The sequence below is a fragment of the Mandrillus leucophaeus genome, unplaced genomic scaffold (assembly GCF_000951045.1).
Source record: "Mandrillus leucophaeus isolate KB7577 unplaced genomic scaffold, Mleu.le_1.0 Scaffold7, whole genome shotgun sequence".
NCBI lineage: Eukaryota > Metazoa > Chordata > Mammalia > Primates > Cercopithecidae > Mandrillus > Mandrillus leucophaeus.
Window position 1 is genome coordinate 4265289 of NW_012107585.1, and position 17304 is coordinate 4282592.

The 17304-nt window shown below is 44.3% G+C and overlaps 1 protein-coding gene across 1 annotated transcript in view; it reads left to right on the forward strand.

Moving 5' to 3' along the window:
* Positions 1-17304, forward strand: part of SRRM4 (serine/arginine repetitive matrix 4) — a 183998-nt gene that overhangs the window by 128123 nt on the left and 38571 nt on the right. The window contains exons 3-7 of the mRNA XM_011964407.1: positions 5920-6006; positions 8265-8336; positions 11590-11616; positions 13418-13468; positions 16756-16854. Of these exons, the coding sequence (XP_011819797.1) occupies positions 5920-6006; positions 8265-8336; positions 11590-11616; positions 13418-13468; positions 16756-16854 (336 nt within the window). The remainder of the gene's footprint in view (positions 1-5919; positions 6007-8264; positions 8337-11589; positions 11617-13417; positions 13469-16755; positions 16855-17304) is intronic.

A 17304-nucleotide genomic window follows, 5' to 3' on the forward strand; every position in this document is an offset into this window, starting at 1 on the left:
CCTGAATATCCTTGTTAACTTTCTGTCTCATTGATCTGTCTAATGTTGACAGTGGGGTGTTAAAGTCTCCCATTATTATTGTGTGGGAATCTAAGTCTCTTTGTAGGTCTCTAAGGACTTGCTTTATGAATCTGGGTGCTCCTGTATTGGGTGCATATATATTTATGATAGTCAGGTCTTCTTGTTATATTGATCCTTTTACCATTACATAATGGTCTTCTTTGTCTCTCTTGATCTTTGTTGGTTTAGAGTCTGTTTTATCAGAGACTAGAATTGCACCCCTGCATTTTTTTGATTTCCATTTGTTTGGTAGATCTTCCTCCATCCCTTTATTTTGAGCCTATGTGTTTCTCTGCACATGAGATGGGTCTCCTGAATACAGCACACTGATGGGTCTTGACTCTTTATCCAATTTACCAGTCTGTGTCTTTTAATTGGAGCATTTAGCCCATTTACATTTAAGGTTAATATTGTTATGTGTGAATTTGATCCTGTCATTATGATGTTAGCTGGTTATTTTGTTCAGTAGTTGATGCAATTTTTTCCTAGCATCGATGGTTTTTACAATTTGCCTTGTTCCTTTCCATGTTTTGTGCTTCCTACAGGAGCTCCTGTAAGGGAGGCCTGGTGGTGAAAATCTCTCAGCATTTGCTTGTCTGTAAAGCATTTTATTTCTCCTTCACTTATGAAGCTTAGTTTGGCTGGATATGAAGTTCTGGTTTGAAAACTCTTTTCTTTAAGAATGTTGAATATTGGCCCCTACTCTCTTCTGGCTTGTAGAGTTTCTGCCAAGAGATCTGCTGTTAGTCTGATGGGCTTCTCTTTGTGGATAACCCGACTTTCTCTCTGGCTGCGCTTAATGTTTTTTCCTTCATTTCAACTTTGGTGAATCTGATAATTATGTGTCTTGGAGTTGCTCTTCTCGAGGAGTATCTTTGTGGCATTCTCTGTATTTCCTGAATTTGAATGTTGGCCTGCCTTGCTAGGTTGGGGAAGTTCTCCTGGATAATATCCTGAAGAGTGTTTTACAACTTGGTTCCATTCTCCCTGTCACTTTCCGGTACACCAATCAGATGTAGATTTGGTCTTTTCACATAGTCCCATATTTCTTGGAGGCTTTGTTCATTTCTTTTTACTCTTTTTTCTCTAAACTTCTCTTCTCACCTTCTCACTTCATTTCATTCATTTGATCTTCAATCACTGATACCCTTTCTTCCACTTGATTGAATCCGCTACTGAAGCTTGTGCATGTGTCACGTAGTTCTCGTGCCTTGGTTTTCGGCTCCATCAGGTTATTTAAGGTCTGCTCTATATTGTTTATTCTAGTTAGCCATTCGTCTAATCTTTTTTCAAGGTTTTCAGCTTCTTTGTGATGGGTTCAAACATCCTCCTTTAGCTCGAAGAAGTTTATTATTACTGATTGTCTGAAGCCTTCTTCTCTCAACTCATCAAAGTCATTCTCCATCCAGCTTTGTTCCATTGCTGGCGAGGAGCTGTGTTCCTTTGGAGAAGAAGAGGTGCTCTGATTTTTAGAATTTTCAGCTTTTTTGCTCTGGTTTCTCCCCATCTTTGTGGTTTTATCTACCTTTGGTCTTTGATGATGGTGACATACAGATGGGGTTTTAGTGTGGATGTCCTTTCTGTTTGTTAGTTTTCCTTCTAACAGTCAGGACCCTCAGCTGCAGGTCTATTGGAGTTTGCTGGAGGTCCGCTCCAGACCCTGTTTGCCAGGGTATCACCAGCGGAGGCTGAAGAACAGCAAATATTGCAGAACGGCAAATGTTGCTGCCTGATTCTTTCTCTGGAAGCTTCGTCTCAGAGGGGCATCCGGCTGTATGAGGTGTCAGTCTGCCCCTACTGGGAAGTGTCTCCTAGTTAGGCTACTTGGGGGTCAGGGACCCAGTTGAGGAGGCAGTCTGTCCGTTTTCAGATCTCAAACTCCATGCTGGGAGAACCACTACTCTCTTCAAAGCTGTCAGACAGGGACATTTAAGTCTGTAGAAGTTTCTGCTGCCTTTTGTTCAGCTATGCCCTACCCCAGAGGTGGAGTTTACAGAGGCAGGCAGGCTTCCTTAAGCTGCAGTTGGCCCCACCCAGTTCAAACTTCCTGACCGCTTTGTTTACCTACTCAAGCCTCAGCAATGGCGGACATCCCTCCCCCAGCCTCACTGCTGCCTTGCAGTTCAATCTCAGACTGCTGTGCTAGCAGTGAGCGAAGCTCCATGGGCGTGGTACCCTCTGAGCCAGGCACGGGATATAATCTCCTAGTGTGCTGTTTGCTAAGACCGTTGGAGAAGCGCGGTATTAGGGTGGGAGTGTCCTGATTTTCCAGGTACTGTCTGTCATGGCTTCCCTTGGTTAGAAAAGGGAATTCCCTGACCCCGTGCACTTCCCAGGTGAGGCAATGCCCTGCCCTGCTTCAGCTCATGCTCTGCGGGCTGCACCCACTGTCCAACAAGCCCCCATGAGATGAACCCGGTACCTCAGTTGGAAATGCAGAAGTCACCCGTCTTCTGTGTCACTCATGCTGGGAGCTGTAGACTAGAGCTGTTCCTATTCAGCCATCTTGGAACCTCCTCACCACTGCATATTTACTCGATGCATGTTTAACTACTGTGTACATAACCCCTGAGCAGTTAACCACTGCATAGTTAACCTCTGCTACTTCCCCAAGGTGTGTTTAACTACCACTTGTTTAACCACTACAGACTTAACTGCTGCACATGTAACCACTACATACTCAACTGATGCTTACTGAATTGTTGTGTATTTCATCACTGTATTTAGCCTTGCATATGTAACCACAGCATACACAAGCATTATGTACTTAACCTCTGCATGCATATCCTGGGTACACTTAACCACTATTCTGCCCCTTCCTGACTCTCTATGATGGTACACGTAGAACTAGTGTAGGGAAAAATAGGGGGTAGAAGAAATGTAGACCTACCTGGGTAAAGGCTTTCGGGATTTATTGAGGGAGTTGATGATCTCCATCTCACACACCTCAAATGTCTCCAAATTCAAGAGCTTTCTGAGTTTTACCCCATTACTTAAATGTGAATCAAGGACAATGTTCCCAAATCATGCTCCCCTGGGACCCTAGGATTCCAGAAGTTATAGCTGACCGAAACAATAGGCTGTTTCCTCATTTTGTAAGACACACTTTTAAAAGGTTGTTTTTTTTTTTCCTCTCTCAAGTATTTCTCCTTTCATGTTTTCCCAGTTTAAATTCCCAGTAGTTGTTGCACTGGGAAGTGTTTACATGAAACAAGATGATTTAACAAGAAGCTCAATTATTTCACTCATTTATTCCCTCTTTTGGTCACTCAACAAATATTGATTAGGCTTTTGCTCTATGACAAGCACTCTTTAAGGAAAGAATTTGGTGGCCAGGCACCATGGCTCATGCCTGTAATCCCAGCATTTTGGGAGGCTGACGCAGGTGGATCACCTAGGGTCAGGAGTTCGAGACCAGCCTGACCAACATAGTGAAACCCTGTCTCTACTTTAAAAATACAAAAATTAGCCTGGCATGGTGGTGGGTGCCTGTCGTCCTAGCTACTAGGGAAGCTGAGGCAGGAGAATTGCTTGAACCCAGGAGATGGAGGTTGCAGTGAACTGAGATCATGCCACTGCACTCCAGCCTAGGCAACAGAGTGAAACCCTGTCTCAAAAAATAATAATAATAAAAAGAATTTGGAAGTAGCCCATCCTGTTTACACAACCATCCTGTTTGCTTCCCGGACATGCATACTGTGCCTTGTGCTTTATAACATATAAGTGTAGTTAAGTAGCGAGGTAATTAATTCCTGTGATGTTTATTTTTAACCTTCTAAAAGGGACCCTCTTAGAAATGCAGATCAAAACCACAATAAGATGCCATCTCACGCCAGTCAGAATGGCAATTATTAAAAAGTCAAGAAACAACAGATGCTGGTGAGGTTGTGCAGAAATAGGAATGCTTTTACACTATTGGTGGGAATGTAAATTAGTTCAACCATTGTGGAAGACAATGGTTCCTCAAAGACCTAGAACCAGAAATACCATTTGACCCAGCAATCCCATTACTGGGTATATACCCAAAGGAATATAAGTCATCCTATTATAAAGATACATGCACGCATATGTTCATTGCAGCACTATTCACAATAGCAAAGACATGAAATGAACCCAATTCCCATCAATGATAGACTGGATAAAGGAAATCTGGTATATATACACCATGGAATACTGTGCAGTATTCCATACTGTGAACAAGATCATGTCCTTTGCAGGAACATGAATGAAGCTGGAAGCTATTATCCTCTGCCAACCGCTGCAAGAACAGAAAACCAAACACTGCATGTTCTCACTTATAAGTAGGAGCTGAACATTGAGAACACATGGACACAGGGAGGGGAACACCACACACTGGGGCCTGTTGGGGGAGAGAGGGGGCTGAGGAAGAGCATTAGGGAAAAGGGCTAATGCATGCTGGGCTTACTGTCTAGGTAATGGGTTGATAGGTGCAGAAAACCACCATGGCACACGTTTATCTGTGTAACAAACCAGCACATCCTGCAAGTGTACCCTGGAATGTACAAAATTAAAATTAAAAAAAAAAATAGCACATCACAAGTTCCACATTCAGGAAAGCAAATTAGTAGAAAAGCTCAATAAGATAAATAGTCTCTCCTCCAGCTGTTTAAATAAAAAGACATCTGATAAATTTTTTAAGTGACTCTCTTGAAAGTATTATAAATATTGGTATATGATTCTTATTTGCTGGAGATAGAGACCCTGACATATATTCTAGCCATTTTATCATTCTTTCTACTAATCATAATGATCCAGATTCTTAAAATGGAATTAAATACCGCAGTATTTTATGATGTTCTATAAAAAGTTGGGTAATTTTCAGATGATTGGCCACATGAACAAGTTTGAGAAGGCAGCTGGTTTTGTGGGGAAAATCTCAGGGTAGGAATCACACAGGCCTTGATTCAAATCCTAGCCTGGACACATTCTAATTGTCTAGCCATCAGCAAGTTAATTAAACTTTCTGAGCCTCAGTTTCTTTACCTATAAAGTAAGATAGTAAAAGTCATACCATTCTCAAAGTGTTTGTATCCTAATATATTAAAATCTTGGCACATAGCAAGTGCATAAATGCTAGTTGTGTCACTGCTAAAATAATGACAGTAGTATTAGTAGTAAGATTATGTTTTCCCCGTAAGGTTCCACTAGGTTGGCATGTTTCAATTCCCAAGCAGTTTTTCATCTAAAACCATCTTCCTTTGCCATGGGATAGTGTTTTTTAAAAAAATCCCTGGAGCCTGCCCCAATTATAAAAGAAGATAACTTGACTTCATTTAACTGCAGCCTCAGCATTTGAATTTAATTGAACGGGAAATAATTATTCTTGAAGCACGGAGGTTTTTGAGGTTCTGCGAGGCAATATAAGATATGTATCTTGTTACATTAGACCTTGGCAAATATACTTTTAATAATCAGCTGCTACTTAACATACCTTCCGTCTCCTATTAAATTTCCAGCAGGAACTACAGACACGATGTATTGGGGAGGGAGGGGGCTGAACGGCTGATGAATTATTTAAAAAGTGATTTATTTACCAAGGCAAGCCATTTGCAAATTCAATAATACATCTATTAAGGAGTAGTTAACCTCTATAACCCTGTTTTTAATAATCAATTGGTGTTTGGGTGACGTACAACGTCTGTCTCATTAAGTCGGTATTAAGTCCTTATTTAGGTACTTAGTCTGAAGTGTGACCCAATCAGCCATGAGGTGGTAATGAGGCACTGGCTATGGGTCCTTGATCATCCAAGGACCTGGGTCCTTCCCTGGCTGCACCAGCTCTGGTTGGGGAGTTGGAGACCATGAGTTCTCTAATGCTCCTCTCTTTGCTTCTCACAGTGCCTCTCATGACAAAGACTTGACACCACCACCTTCCTCCAGGGGAAAGAAGAAAAAGAAGAAATCCACTCGGAAGAAGAGAAGGAGGTAAGAGCACCAAGAAGGAGACAAAACCTGTAAGACGCAGGCAGGGGCAAAATATGGGTTTCAAAGTCAGACAGTGACTCCCTCTTGGGATCAAATCCCCTCTCTGATGCTTAACTAGCTGTGTGACCTTAGGCACGTCACTTTACCTCTCTGTTCCTGTTTTTATTATACTTCTCCAAAATAGTGATAATATCTACCTTTTGAGTTTTCACGAAAACTAAAAGAAAAATTCATGTGGAAGCAGCTGTCACAGTACCTGGCACGTAGTAAATGACTAACTAATAGGAAGCATAGTCTTTAGCATGAATATTGAATTATTTTTTGAGAGCTTACTAGATGCAGAGGTCTACACTAAGCACTGTGATCTTCAATATCTCTTTTATCCCTGACCATTGTCTACCAGGAAAGCATTATTATCCCCATTTTAGAGATGAGAAAATAAAGGCTCACAGAGGGCGTGACAGGATCTACAGGGGCTTGATCCCAGGTCCTCGGTTGGTTCTACTACACCCACCTACCTAGTTAAATGTCTAGGATAATAGGTGGGTTTTTGAGGGTTTTTTTGTTTGTTTGCCAGCTATTGACTCTTTGATATCCTATGAATTTTTTTCTATTTCCAATTTCTTTAAAAAATTTTACATTTAAAATGATTTCCAGATTTGCTTGTAGGCTGCCACTAACTAGACTAAAAGCATCTCTAGTGTGCCATCCCCAGAGGGGCAGGCTTAACTCTTAGGGCTGCCAACTGAGAATCACAGCAAACCTCTGAGGCAGTATTTATAGAAACCTGTAGGGGGCAGCAGAGAGAAGCATCTGATGACTTGGGCTTCAACTCCAGATTTTCTGGAATCTTGTTTCACAAACACCTCTTAGCCTCATTCTAAAAGGACAGGCTCAAACAGGACCCGGGGGAAATATGGATGAAGACTCTGAGTCCTAGCCGTTGTAGGGTAGGAGATGAAATTGGGGCAAGTGCTTTGGCTTTCCCAATTTGAGGGGTGGGCCAGAGAATACTTCAAAAAAGGAAACCTCAGATACTAAGATTCATTAATTGACTCGTTCATCCGATGAATGTTCACTGAGCGTGTGTCAGGGGACAAACATTATGATTCCTTGAAGGCTGAATTGTTTCTCAGTCATTCTCTTCTGCAGACATGTTTCATTTGACCTGCAAAGTCATTTGATTTTTTTTTTTTTCTTTTTTTTTTTTTGGTGGTCAACATTTCCAAATGGAGAGATTTCATACTAAAATAATGGAGTTTTGGAGGCTCCCTTAGAAAAGGCAGGTGCTTTAGAAGCCCAGACCTGCATTCCTACACAGGATCTTCGGCTAATCTGAGAAGCAGATCCCCCTCCAGCCAGAACCCCTCTGGTTCCCCACAGTCCTCACTACTCCCTACAGTCTTCCACCCAGCCTGCCTCATCCATTCACATTATCTGAGAGGGCCCTGTTGGCATTGAATTTGTAACCTCTCATCTGTTTCAACCCTGGTCTTTTGTCAGCGGGGAAATAAGAGACTTAGAGATGAGCCTTGACATGCCCAAGGTGGCTCTGTGAGTTAGTAGTAGAGTCAAGATTGGAGCTTAGGTCACCTAAGCCTCAGTCTTGAGTCATCACCATGGACTTAGAGTAGCTCTGTTTCTCAGGTAACACTTTGATGGCACTATCCGTGCAGCCACAGCCTGGCAAGATATCCTTCAGAGGCTCAGTCTTACCAGGGAGACAAAGGATGGGGCAAAGGAGAGACCCTGACACTTTGAGAGGAGGGTTATAGCTTGAAGGGAGAACAGCAGACAGAAGGAAGCCTTTCCAGCTTGACCAGGCAGGCAGCTATGAGGTGCTGTGGTGACTGAGAGCAAAAACCACTGGGATCCCAGCTCATCTACTTCCTGGCTGTGTGTCTTTGGGCCAGTCGCTTCACCCCTCGGAACTTCATTATCTTTGTCTGAAAAGGGAGGGTAGCAATTGTACCTACCTAAGAAGTGTGTGGAAGGATTGAATGGGATAATGTTTACAAAACACAAGGTAATGGTTTACAGTAACTTGTTAAAAATTAAAATCAAATGAAAAGTAAAATTAAATTTGTGAGCAATTAAAAATTGCTTACAAATGCAAGCTAATATCAGCATGGATATTATCCTTGATGTGTGTTCCTGAAAGAGCTAAAGCCCTGTATGGGGACTGGGGAAGGTTCTTTTTGAAACCACCTTGGCCTTTAAGAGCCTCCTTCTGAAGTGTGTCTTCTCGGCCCTGGCAGGTCCTCATCCTATAGCCCATCGCCTGTCAAGAAAAAGAAGAAGAAAAGTTCCAAGAAACATAAGCGACACAGGTATTGTCCTTTTTCTCTGCAAACAAGGCCTCCCCAGGTGGGGTGGGGAGGACAGTTGATGGCACCGAAAGGTCATCTGGAAGCATATCATGTCATTTATGTAAAATAATTATCTATGTCTTTTTACGTATTTGTGTCTTGTATAAGCTGGGACTGTGGCTGCGAAGACTAGAGGTCCACACATGCTAACTGAGGCCAGAGGAGGACTTGATTATGAAGAAGCAGGAGTGACTCAGGGACCAACCAGGCCTGAGCAAGGGGCTAGAACAAGGAGTGGAAAGCTGATAGGACCCACTTGGGACCTGAAGTGCCCGCTGTCTCCTGGTCCCAATGAGGGACATGGCTGCACCCTGCCCCATCTCTCCATGTTGCAGGCCAAGTTACAAGGAGACACGGAATCTCTCTGTCTTGTTCCTTATTCCAAATTCCCAAGGAAAGGCCCCTCTTGTCAGTACATTGCATGCTAGAGAATGGAATAATGTTGAAAAACATGGCTATGCTGAGATTGCCCACGCTGGTGCATGGGGATGCAGGGACGGTAGTTACAGGATGTTATGAACTGGGCCCGTGTTCCTGGTGTTCACTATGCACACACACACACACACACACACGTGTATGTTTACAGGGGAAGGAAAAGACTAAAAGGATACTGTAGTCCCAGCACTTTGGGAGACTGAGGCAGGCAGATCACGAGGTCAGGAGATCGAGACCATCCCGGCCAACGTGATGAAACCCTGTCTCTACTAAAAATACAAAAATGAGCTGGGCATGGTGGCAGGTGCCTGTAATCCCAGCTATTCGGAAGGCTGGGGCAGGAGAATCACTTGAACCAGGGAGTCTGAGGTTGCAGTGAGCCGAGATCGCTCCACTGCACTCCAGCCTGGCGGCAGAGCGAGACTCTGTCTAAAAAACAAACGAACAAAAGATATACAACAGAGGGTTCAGGTGTGTGGTTTATGACCTAAACCAACATGTTATGATTGGAAGATTTTGCGATACAGAAATTCAGTTTTCTAGTTCCTCTGTACATCAGAAAGTCTGTCTTCTCTGGGCCTGTTTTCCCATGAACAGCCGTGCCCTGGAGCTGAGGAGTTGCCATGCATTTAGACAGAGTAGGTACTTGTGCTCTAGTTGGTCTCAGGACCTGTCCAGCCTGCTCTACCCACTTACAAAGCCTGCTTGGCCCCTGGAGGCAGGAAGTTTGAAATTCCCTATACAAGTTATTTGCTGTAGTGAGCTGCAGATAATGGGAAAAGTGTGATTTATGTTTTATTTTTGCTTATCTGTATCGTCCAATTTTCCTACATTCATTGTAGATTACTCGTGCAATTAACAACAGAATGAATGAGAGCTAAGAGGTTGTCTGGGGTTTCCCCCTGCATCTCAAGTCCAGTTCAAAGTTGCACCAATGTGACTTTTCCCAATCCAGGGATGTGACCACATCTCAGGGCTGGTTGCTAGAATGGCCTTAGACTCAGTTTGCTCTCACTGGTTATGTCAACCACCTGCCCAGACTTCCTGACTGATGTTATCTGGGTTTGTGTTTACTACAAGGCATGGGCAAACTAATTAGTGAAATGTTGTTAATTTGGTGTCAGAAATATTTCCCAATGTGGAGTCCTTTGTAGAAACAATGACCCACACTTATGATTCCAGATGGCCACCTTATCACCTTCCTTTGTTGAGCAGCTCCTCCCAATTTGGGGGTTCGCTGGGGAAAGTGGAACAATTTTCTCATATTTGGGTTCTGGAAGCCAGGTGGCTTCTCACTCACAGGTTCCTTCTCATGAGAAAGACACTGACAGACAGTCAGAAACAGGCTTTTCCTGCTCTGTCAGCCCAGGTCTTAGAGCTTCACAGAGTAGGGCTCATATGAGGGAGATGATTAGGAGGGGAAATTCTGTTGCTGTTGCTTCCCAAACCCTGACCTCCTGAGCACCATCCTACTCCTGGTCCAGCCTCTCCAAGCTTTTGAAATGTTTGGTTAATGATAGCTGTCAGTTTTGGAGATGGGAGCTAGGGGTAGCAAAAGCACTGAGATTCTTTTTTTTTTTTTTTGTCTCCTCACTTAGCAAGGCTTCTGAGTTTTAAAAATTTTTCGTTGTTCTGGCTAATGCATGCTGCGCTTTAATACCTAGTGACGGGTTGATAGGTTCAGAAAACCACCGTGGCACACATTTACATGTAACAAACCTGTACAAACCTGTACAAACCATATGTACCCCAGAACTTTGATCAAAAATTAAAAATTTTTAAAAATTGTTTTTCACATCTATTTATTGAACACCCATTAAGTATCATGAATGAGGATTCTGAGTCCCAGAAAAGAAACCAAAACTCAGTCCCTGCCCTCCAATTTCTCACATTCTAGGGGGGGAAATAGGTCACTCAAATATGGAGAGGTCTGTACCCTGCTGATGATAAGCTCAGAGGCTCACCCAGAGCTTGGGGGAGTAGACGGGAGGCACCAACCAGCCTGAGGGACTCAGAAAATGTTACGAGGAGAAGATGGTCTCCAACTGGAGCACTGAAGAATGAGAAGCAGCTACATGGGTGATGCTGTTTGACTCTGAGCAACTTAATCAACTTCTCTGATCTTCAGTGTCTTTGTAAAATGGTTGTTAATAGTACTCCACAGGGCTTGGGGAAGATTGAATGAGATTGTGTGTGACAGGTGCTAAGTACAGAACCTGGCACACAGTAAAAGTTCCACATGTGGAAGCTGGCTGTGTCATGATGATGACGGTAATGACGAGGATGAGGAGGAGGAGGAATCCACAACAAGGGAGAGAGAAGATGAGATGGAGAATGGAGGAGGGGAAAGGCAGGAAAACAGAAGACCCTCTCTTATGTTTTCCCTATCCAGCCTCATCCAGGACAGATTTACTGACAATTTTTGGGGAGGACTGAAGCACTGGTAGGCTTTGATCTGGAAATTCAGAATGCAAACCAGTATCTCCCATACAATTTTCTTAGTCTCTGAAATCTAAGAGAGGAGGAGGATTAGCTAGGTGTCCTGACCCCCTGTCACGTGATCACAAACACACTGATACCTTCATACCAGGAAAAAAAAAAAAAATTTCAAACTCACCTATATTTACTTTCTCCCCTTCCTCCCTTCCTTCTCCCTCCCTCCCTTTCTTCCTTCCTCCTTTCTCTCTTTCTCTCCCTCTCTCCATCTCTTTCTCTCCCTCTCCCTCTGCCTTTTTTTTCTTTCATTCTTTTTTCATTTTTTTTCTTTCTTTCTTTTCAGGTCTTTCTCCAAGAAGAGAAGGCACAGGTAAGACTCTGGTTCTCTGACTGCCTGTTCAACTTTCTGCTTTCTCAGCAGCTTTGGGCAGCTTCTAGGTCAGCCCTCAGTTTCCATCTGTGCTCTTAGGCATGACCCCTTCGTCTTCCTGGGCCTCAGTTTCCTCCAAAATGAAGGTCTGAGCTGTTTTTTTCTGAGCATTCCAAGCCAATTTTTGACTTCCATCAGGCCAGGTGGCTGCTCTTGGACCAGCCCTATCGATACCTCGACCCCAGAATGTCTCATTACCCCTGCCACTGGTTGGAATCCTGAACTGGGGCACATAGGGAAACATCGGTCCTGTCACACCACCAAAACCTTCCCAGATCTGGCCAAGGAACAGGGCCAAGTCCTCCTATACTGGACACATTAGGGTGAACACAAATAGTTATTACTTACAGAGTCCTCACTCCAAACTGGATCCTGAGCTACGTCCCTTCCATGTGTAGATGTGTTTAATTCTCATTAATCCCTACCACAACCTTGCACAGTGGATATGTTTATTGTTCGCATTTGACAGATGAGGAAACTGAGACTAAGACAGATTGTAACAGGAATGTCCACAGATAGAACCAGAAGGCATCGGAGCCGAAATTCAAACCCAAATCTGTAGACAGAGGATAAGGAGAGCGACGATGGTTTCTTAAAGAACAATAACCACATCTACAGCAATTTGCAAAATGCAAAGCCCTGTCATTTATTCACTTAATAAGTAGATACTGGTTGCCAATTTCGTCTGTCCACTCAGCTCTGCAGCTTCAGTAATGGCCCCATTGCACGGTTGAAGAAACCAGGTTTTAGAGAGAACGAGTAACTACCCTGATGTCACACAGCAGCTAAGAAGCAGAGGCAGATCTTGGGTCCAATTGAATTCAGATCTGTCAGCAAGGTCCTTGGCTCTCCCACTGCCTGGGGTGAGTCTCGACATGAAGATAGACCCTGTGGCTAGCTTCAAGGTGTAAGATAGTTAGATGAAATAAAATTTCCCCTTCCCAGGTCCTGGGCCAGTAATAAGTTCTTGGTGACCCTCTGCAAACCAGTCTAGCTTAAACTACCAAATAGTGTGTTCACCCTCCCTGATCTCTATTTGATTACACTGAGACCCCAAGTCATTCTTATCCATTGTACTCAGACCCCCACCCTATGACTCAAAAAAATAATTTGAACCTGGATACTTGAATATGCATGGGCAGACCATTTCAGAATCTACCAAGCTCCATGAGAGTTCAAATATCTTCCTGGATATTCCATTCACTTCTCTTATAAATTGATTGAATAGCAGTCAAGAGCAGGGACTCTAGGGACGCATGATCTTGGATCCATGGCCACATCCTAGCTCACTTGTGCAATCCTAACCAAGTTTCTTTGCCCATCTGAGGTTCACCTTAGAATGAGCACTTGTTAAATTGTGCCTCCACCCTTAGGTCGCGGAGAGAATAAAATGAAGTTGTTGACAGCAGGTATTCAACAGAATGCCTAGCCTATAATTAAAGCCTCAAAAAATAGCAGACATTGTTATTACTACCTTTATTGATGCCATTATTATTAACCTAGCAAAGCTGAACTTGGCATCCTCCGCACTCCATTCTCAACATATGTATGTGCGTTGGTATCCCTAGCCGAACTTGCTGCATGAAAATGTTGTTGGCAGTGAATTTTTCAGTCTGAGGCAATGATCGGTGTCCATTCCAAAACTGCCTGGATCTCACACTGTGTGTTAAGCATTTTAACTACTTGTTTATCTTTAACTAGAATTCTGCATCTTTCAATTAATTGACCATTTCTTGTTTAGCTCCTCTAGTCCAAAAAGCAAAAGAAGAGATGAGAAGAGGCACAAGAAGCAGTAAGTAGATACTACCTGGAATGTACTCATCAGTTTGAGGAGTTGGGGGTTCTGGCTTCTTAAAAGCCAGAGTCTTAGAGTTGACAAATAAACAGGGAAAGAGAGGAGAGGGTGAGCAGGTGAGAGGAGGGAAGGAAGAAAGGAACGAAGAAGGAAGGAAGGAAGGGAGGGAGGGAGAGAGGGAGGGAGGGAGGGAGGGAGGGAGGAAGGAAGGAAGGAAAGAAGGAAGGAAGGAAGGAAGGAAGGAGAGAGAGGGCGGGACAGAAAGGCATAACTGCGTGTGTTGTAGGTTTAGGTATGTATGAGTGCACTGGGTCATGTGTATATAATGTGTATGTGTATGCATGCTTGTTTATGTTGCATGAAAGTGTGCATGTGTGTGCCTGGCATGTCCCTTGTGAGTATATCTTGTATGTACATTGTGTGTATATTTATACGCAATATGCATATATCTAGTGTGCACATTGTCGACATCTGCACATTTTTACATTTTTGTACACTGTATGTACAAATGTATACAATATGGGAACATTGTGTGGTCTATATTTGTGCCTACACCAGTGCATTTGTGTGTCTGTGCTTGTATGAGCATGAACGTGAATGGTGTACACAGGGCACACTGAATTCTATGCACTGTGTGTGTGCACTGTGGAAGTACCTCTGTACATTTTGTGCACAGGGGTTGTATGGGGGTTTTTACCTGTGCATGGGTGGTCATGGGGGTGTGATCACATGGGTGCATGTGTGTGAGCATGTGTATGAATTCACGTCCTGACTGCTGGATTTTCAGTGTGGAGATGTCAATGAAGCTCCTAGCTCCAGTCTTGGGGCCCCAGCTGTTTCACAGTTTATAGCTGGTAGTAGAAATTCAAATCAGCCACTGCTGCCTGTGGAGTTCAGTTCCCAGCCAAATTAAAAGTAAATTTGGTTACAACCTACCTACTTTATATCCTGCAAATGTTAGTGCGTGTGTTCTCCAATCAACTAATATTTTATCTCCCGCCAAGAAGCTCCTAAAGAGAGGATCAAAGACAATAAGATGAAAGGTAGTTGCCTGCCAGGGAGAAAAAAGAGGAGGCAGGAATGCAGAGGGAAGGTGCCCAGCTTTGCTGCCCCAAACGGTCTTTTCACCCAAGGTCAGCACGAAGGAGGGTATTTCAGCCACCACCACAGAGACCTGGGGAATGCTCCAGAAGAAAGCAGTAGATCCTTGAGTTAGCTCAGGGAAGAGCTTCCTTGTCATCGAATTTGTTCAGCTCAAGTCAAGAAACAATTATTGGCCACATGTATTGAATGTGCTTTCACACTAAGCACAGATAGAGTACGCGTTCTCAGCAATCTCGGTGTCACTTGACCAGTGGGGCCCCAGGGTAGGCAGCCACAGAGTCAGGGGCTAGGCCCAGACATCAAAAGCACTAGGAAGGACCATCACTGAGACAAGGACTGCCTGCGTAAGGACAGCAAGGTGGCCACCCTCCCCGATGGCAAGAGCTGGATAAGTACCAGAAATTGCTAGCAGGGCATCAGAAAGCTTGTGCAAGCCAAAAGACAAGAGGCAGGAGAGAAAAAAGCAAGAAGAATAAGGCATCCTCAAGATAAACGATGGCTTATTCTTGCTAAGTCCATGGTCAGGGCTGCTTCCAGGCAAGTAGCTACTGGAGTGAATCAGCTTCCTTTCATTCCACATCCCTTAATGAGTGAGGCCCTACTAGGTGACTGGCCCTGTGCTGGGCCCAAGGACAAAGATGAGCCAGACACTGTCCTGGCCTTGAAGAGCTCACAGGAGCCAGATGTAGGGCTGGTCACAGCACAGCAGATGAAACCCTGGGCGTTGTGGGAACACAGGCACTGGAAAAAGGGCTTGGTGGCCTCCCACAGGAGGCAGCATCTAAGCCGCAGGTGAGGATGGGAAGTAACCATTCTAGGCTACAAGTTAAGCAGGTTGTTTAAACTCTCTGTGCCTCAGTTTCTTCATCTGTAAAATGGGAATAATAAGAGAACCTACTTCATAGGTTGTTATGAGGAATAGATGAATCCCTTTAAGAAAAATGCTTAGAATACAGTGTCTGGCATGAAATATGTGTTAGATGCGGGTTACCTGTCGTCATCACCATCGTTATCATCATCATCCCTAAGACATCATGAACTGGGAAATGTGTGAGCCAGCATACATACAGTTCAGAGCTGCTTTAGCCCACCAGGCCAGGGCAGAAGACAAGCAGTGAGGCCAGAGAACTAGGCCAGGGCTAGCTCCTGAAGCTGCCTGAGATTCAGGATCAGAGTTTGGACTCAATATGAGAGCAATGGGAAAATTTTAAGCAGGGAAGGGATATGGTCTGATGATTACATTAGAAGAATCCCTGAGTCCTTTGTTGAGATAATCAAGTTACGTCCCAATAGAATCATCTCTAACTCCCACTGGCTTTCTTGTTTGGCCCAAACCATTGACGTCCTTTATATATCCTCAGTTACCACTACCACTGCCACTACTATTTCTGAATTATTACTACTTAGAAGTAGCTGAAGTAACCTGTAGTAACACCATTGTTAGTGGTAGCGGTAGTAATTGTTGTTGTTCTAATTTTTGTTTTTGATGAGGTTTGTAGCCCATCCTGAAAGGCTTTTGATTCCACGCTAAGAACCTGGATTTAATTTTCCAGGTCTGAGGTTATAAATTGGCAGCCTGAAGGCCTGATTTACTCTGCAAATGTGTTTCATTTGCCCAAAAAGGTGCCTTTAAAAAAACGAGCTTCCGTTTAAAATAAGAATATTTTACCTAAAAATCTGTATTTCCACATTCACTTGAAAAATTAGAGGATCACCACACAAATATTCTGGAGGCAAAGCAGCTCCTTCTGTTTTAACTCAAGCCTCCGCTTGATATTGTGTTAGTGTTTGGCTGATTCACACATTTATGCTCCCTGAATGACCCCTGAAGCTCTGTGACACTGAGATGCCTACCATGAGTGATGCAGAGGAGATATGGGGAAGTGACTTTCTGCCTAGGGTGTCATCTGGGGAGCGGGGAGGACCCTGAGTCATCCACACTCCCTCCAGAGGACCCCTCTCTGCTCACCGTGTTCAGCGCCATTGGTTACAGAACCCTCCACCCAACACCCAGGCAGGAAGCTGGACTAACGCATGGGGTCGAGGGAGATGGAGAACTTCGGGAGGGATGGTGACTTGAGTGCAAGGGAAAAACAAGTGTCACAAGATCAAATCTCTCTCTCTCCCTTTTTTACTCTCTCTCTCCTCTCCTCTGACTCGTTCCTTCTCATCCCCCCAAGATCTCGAAGCCGGCCCCGAAAATCTCACCGCCACCGCCACCACCGCTGCCCCTCACGGTCCCAGAGCTCGGAGTCCCGCCCCTCAAGCTGTGAGAGCAGGTAACCCCTCGCCCCAGGATCCTCTTCTGTCAGCCACAACCGAGCCCAGGCTAAGACACTGTGAACACTAGCTTTGCCTCCACACTTCCAGCACAGGGTTTGGCCCCCTTCCTCTCACGCAGCAGCTGGCACCACTTCCCTGTAGAGACAGGGCTGGAGAGGCCGGGTACAATGGCTCATGCCTGTAATCCCAGCACTTTGGGAGGCCGAGGTGGGCGAATTACGAGATTAGAAGTTTGAGACCAGCCTGGCCAACATAGTGAAACTCCGTCTCTACTAAAAATACAAACAAATTAGCTGGGTGTCGTGGTGGGCACCTGTAATTCCAGCTACTCCGAAGGCTGAGGCAGGAGAATCGCTTGAACCCGGGAGACAGTGGTTGCAGTGAGCCGAGATCATGCCGCTGCATTCCAGCCTGGGTGACAGGGCAAGACTCCGTCTCAAAAAAAA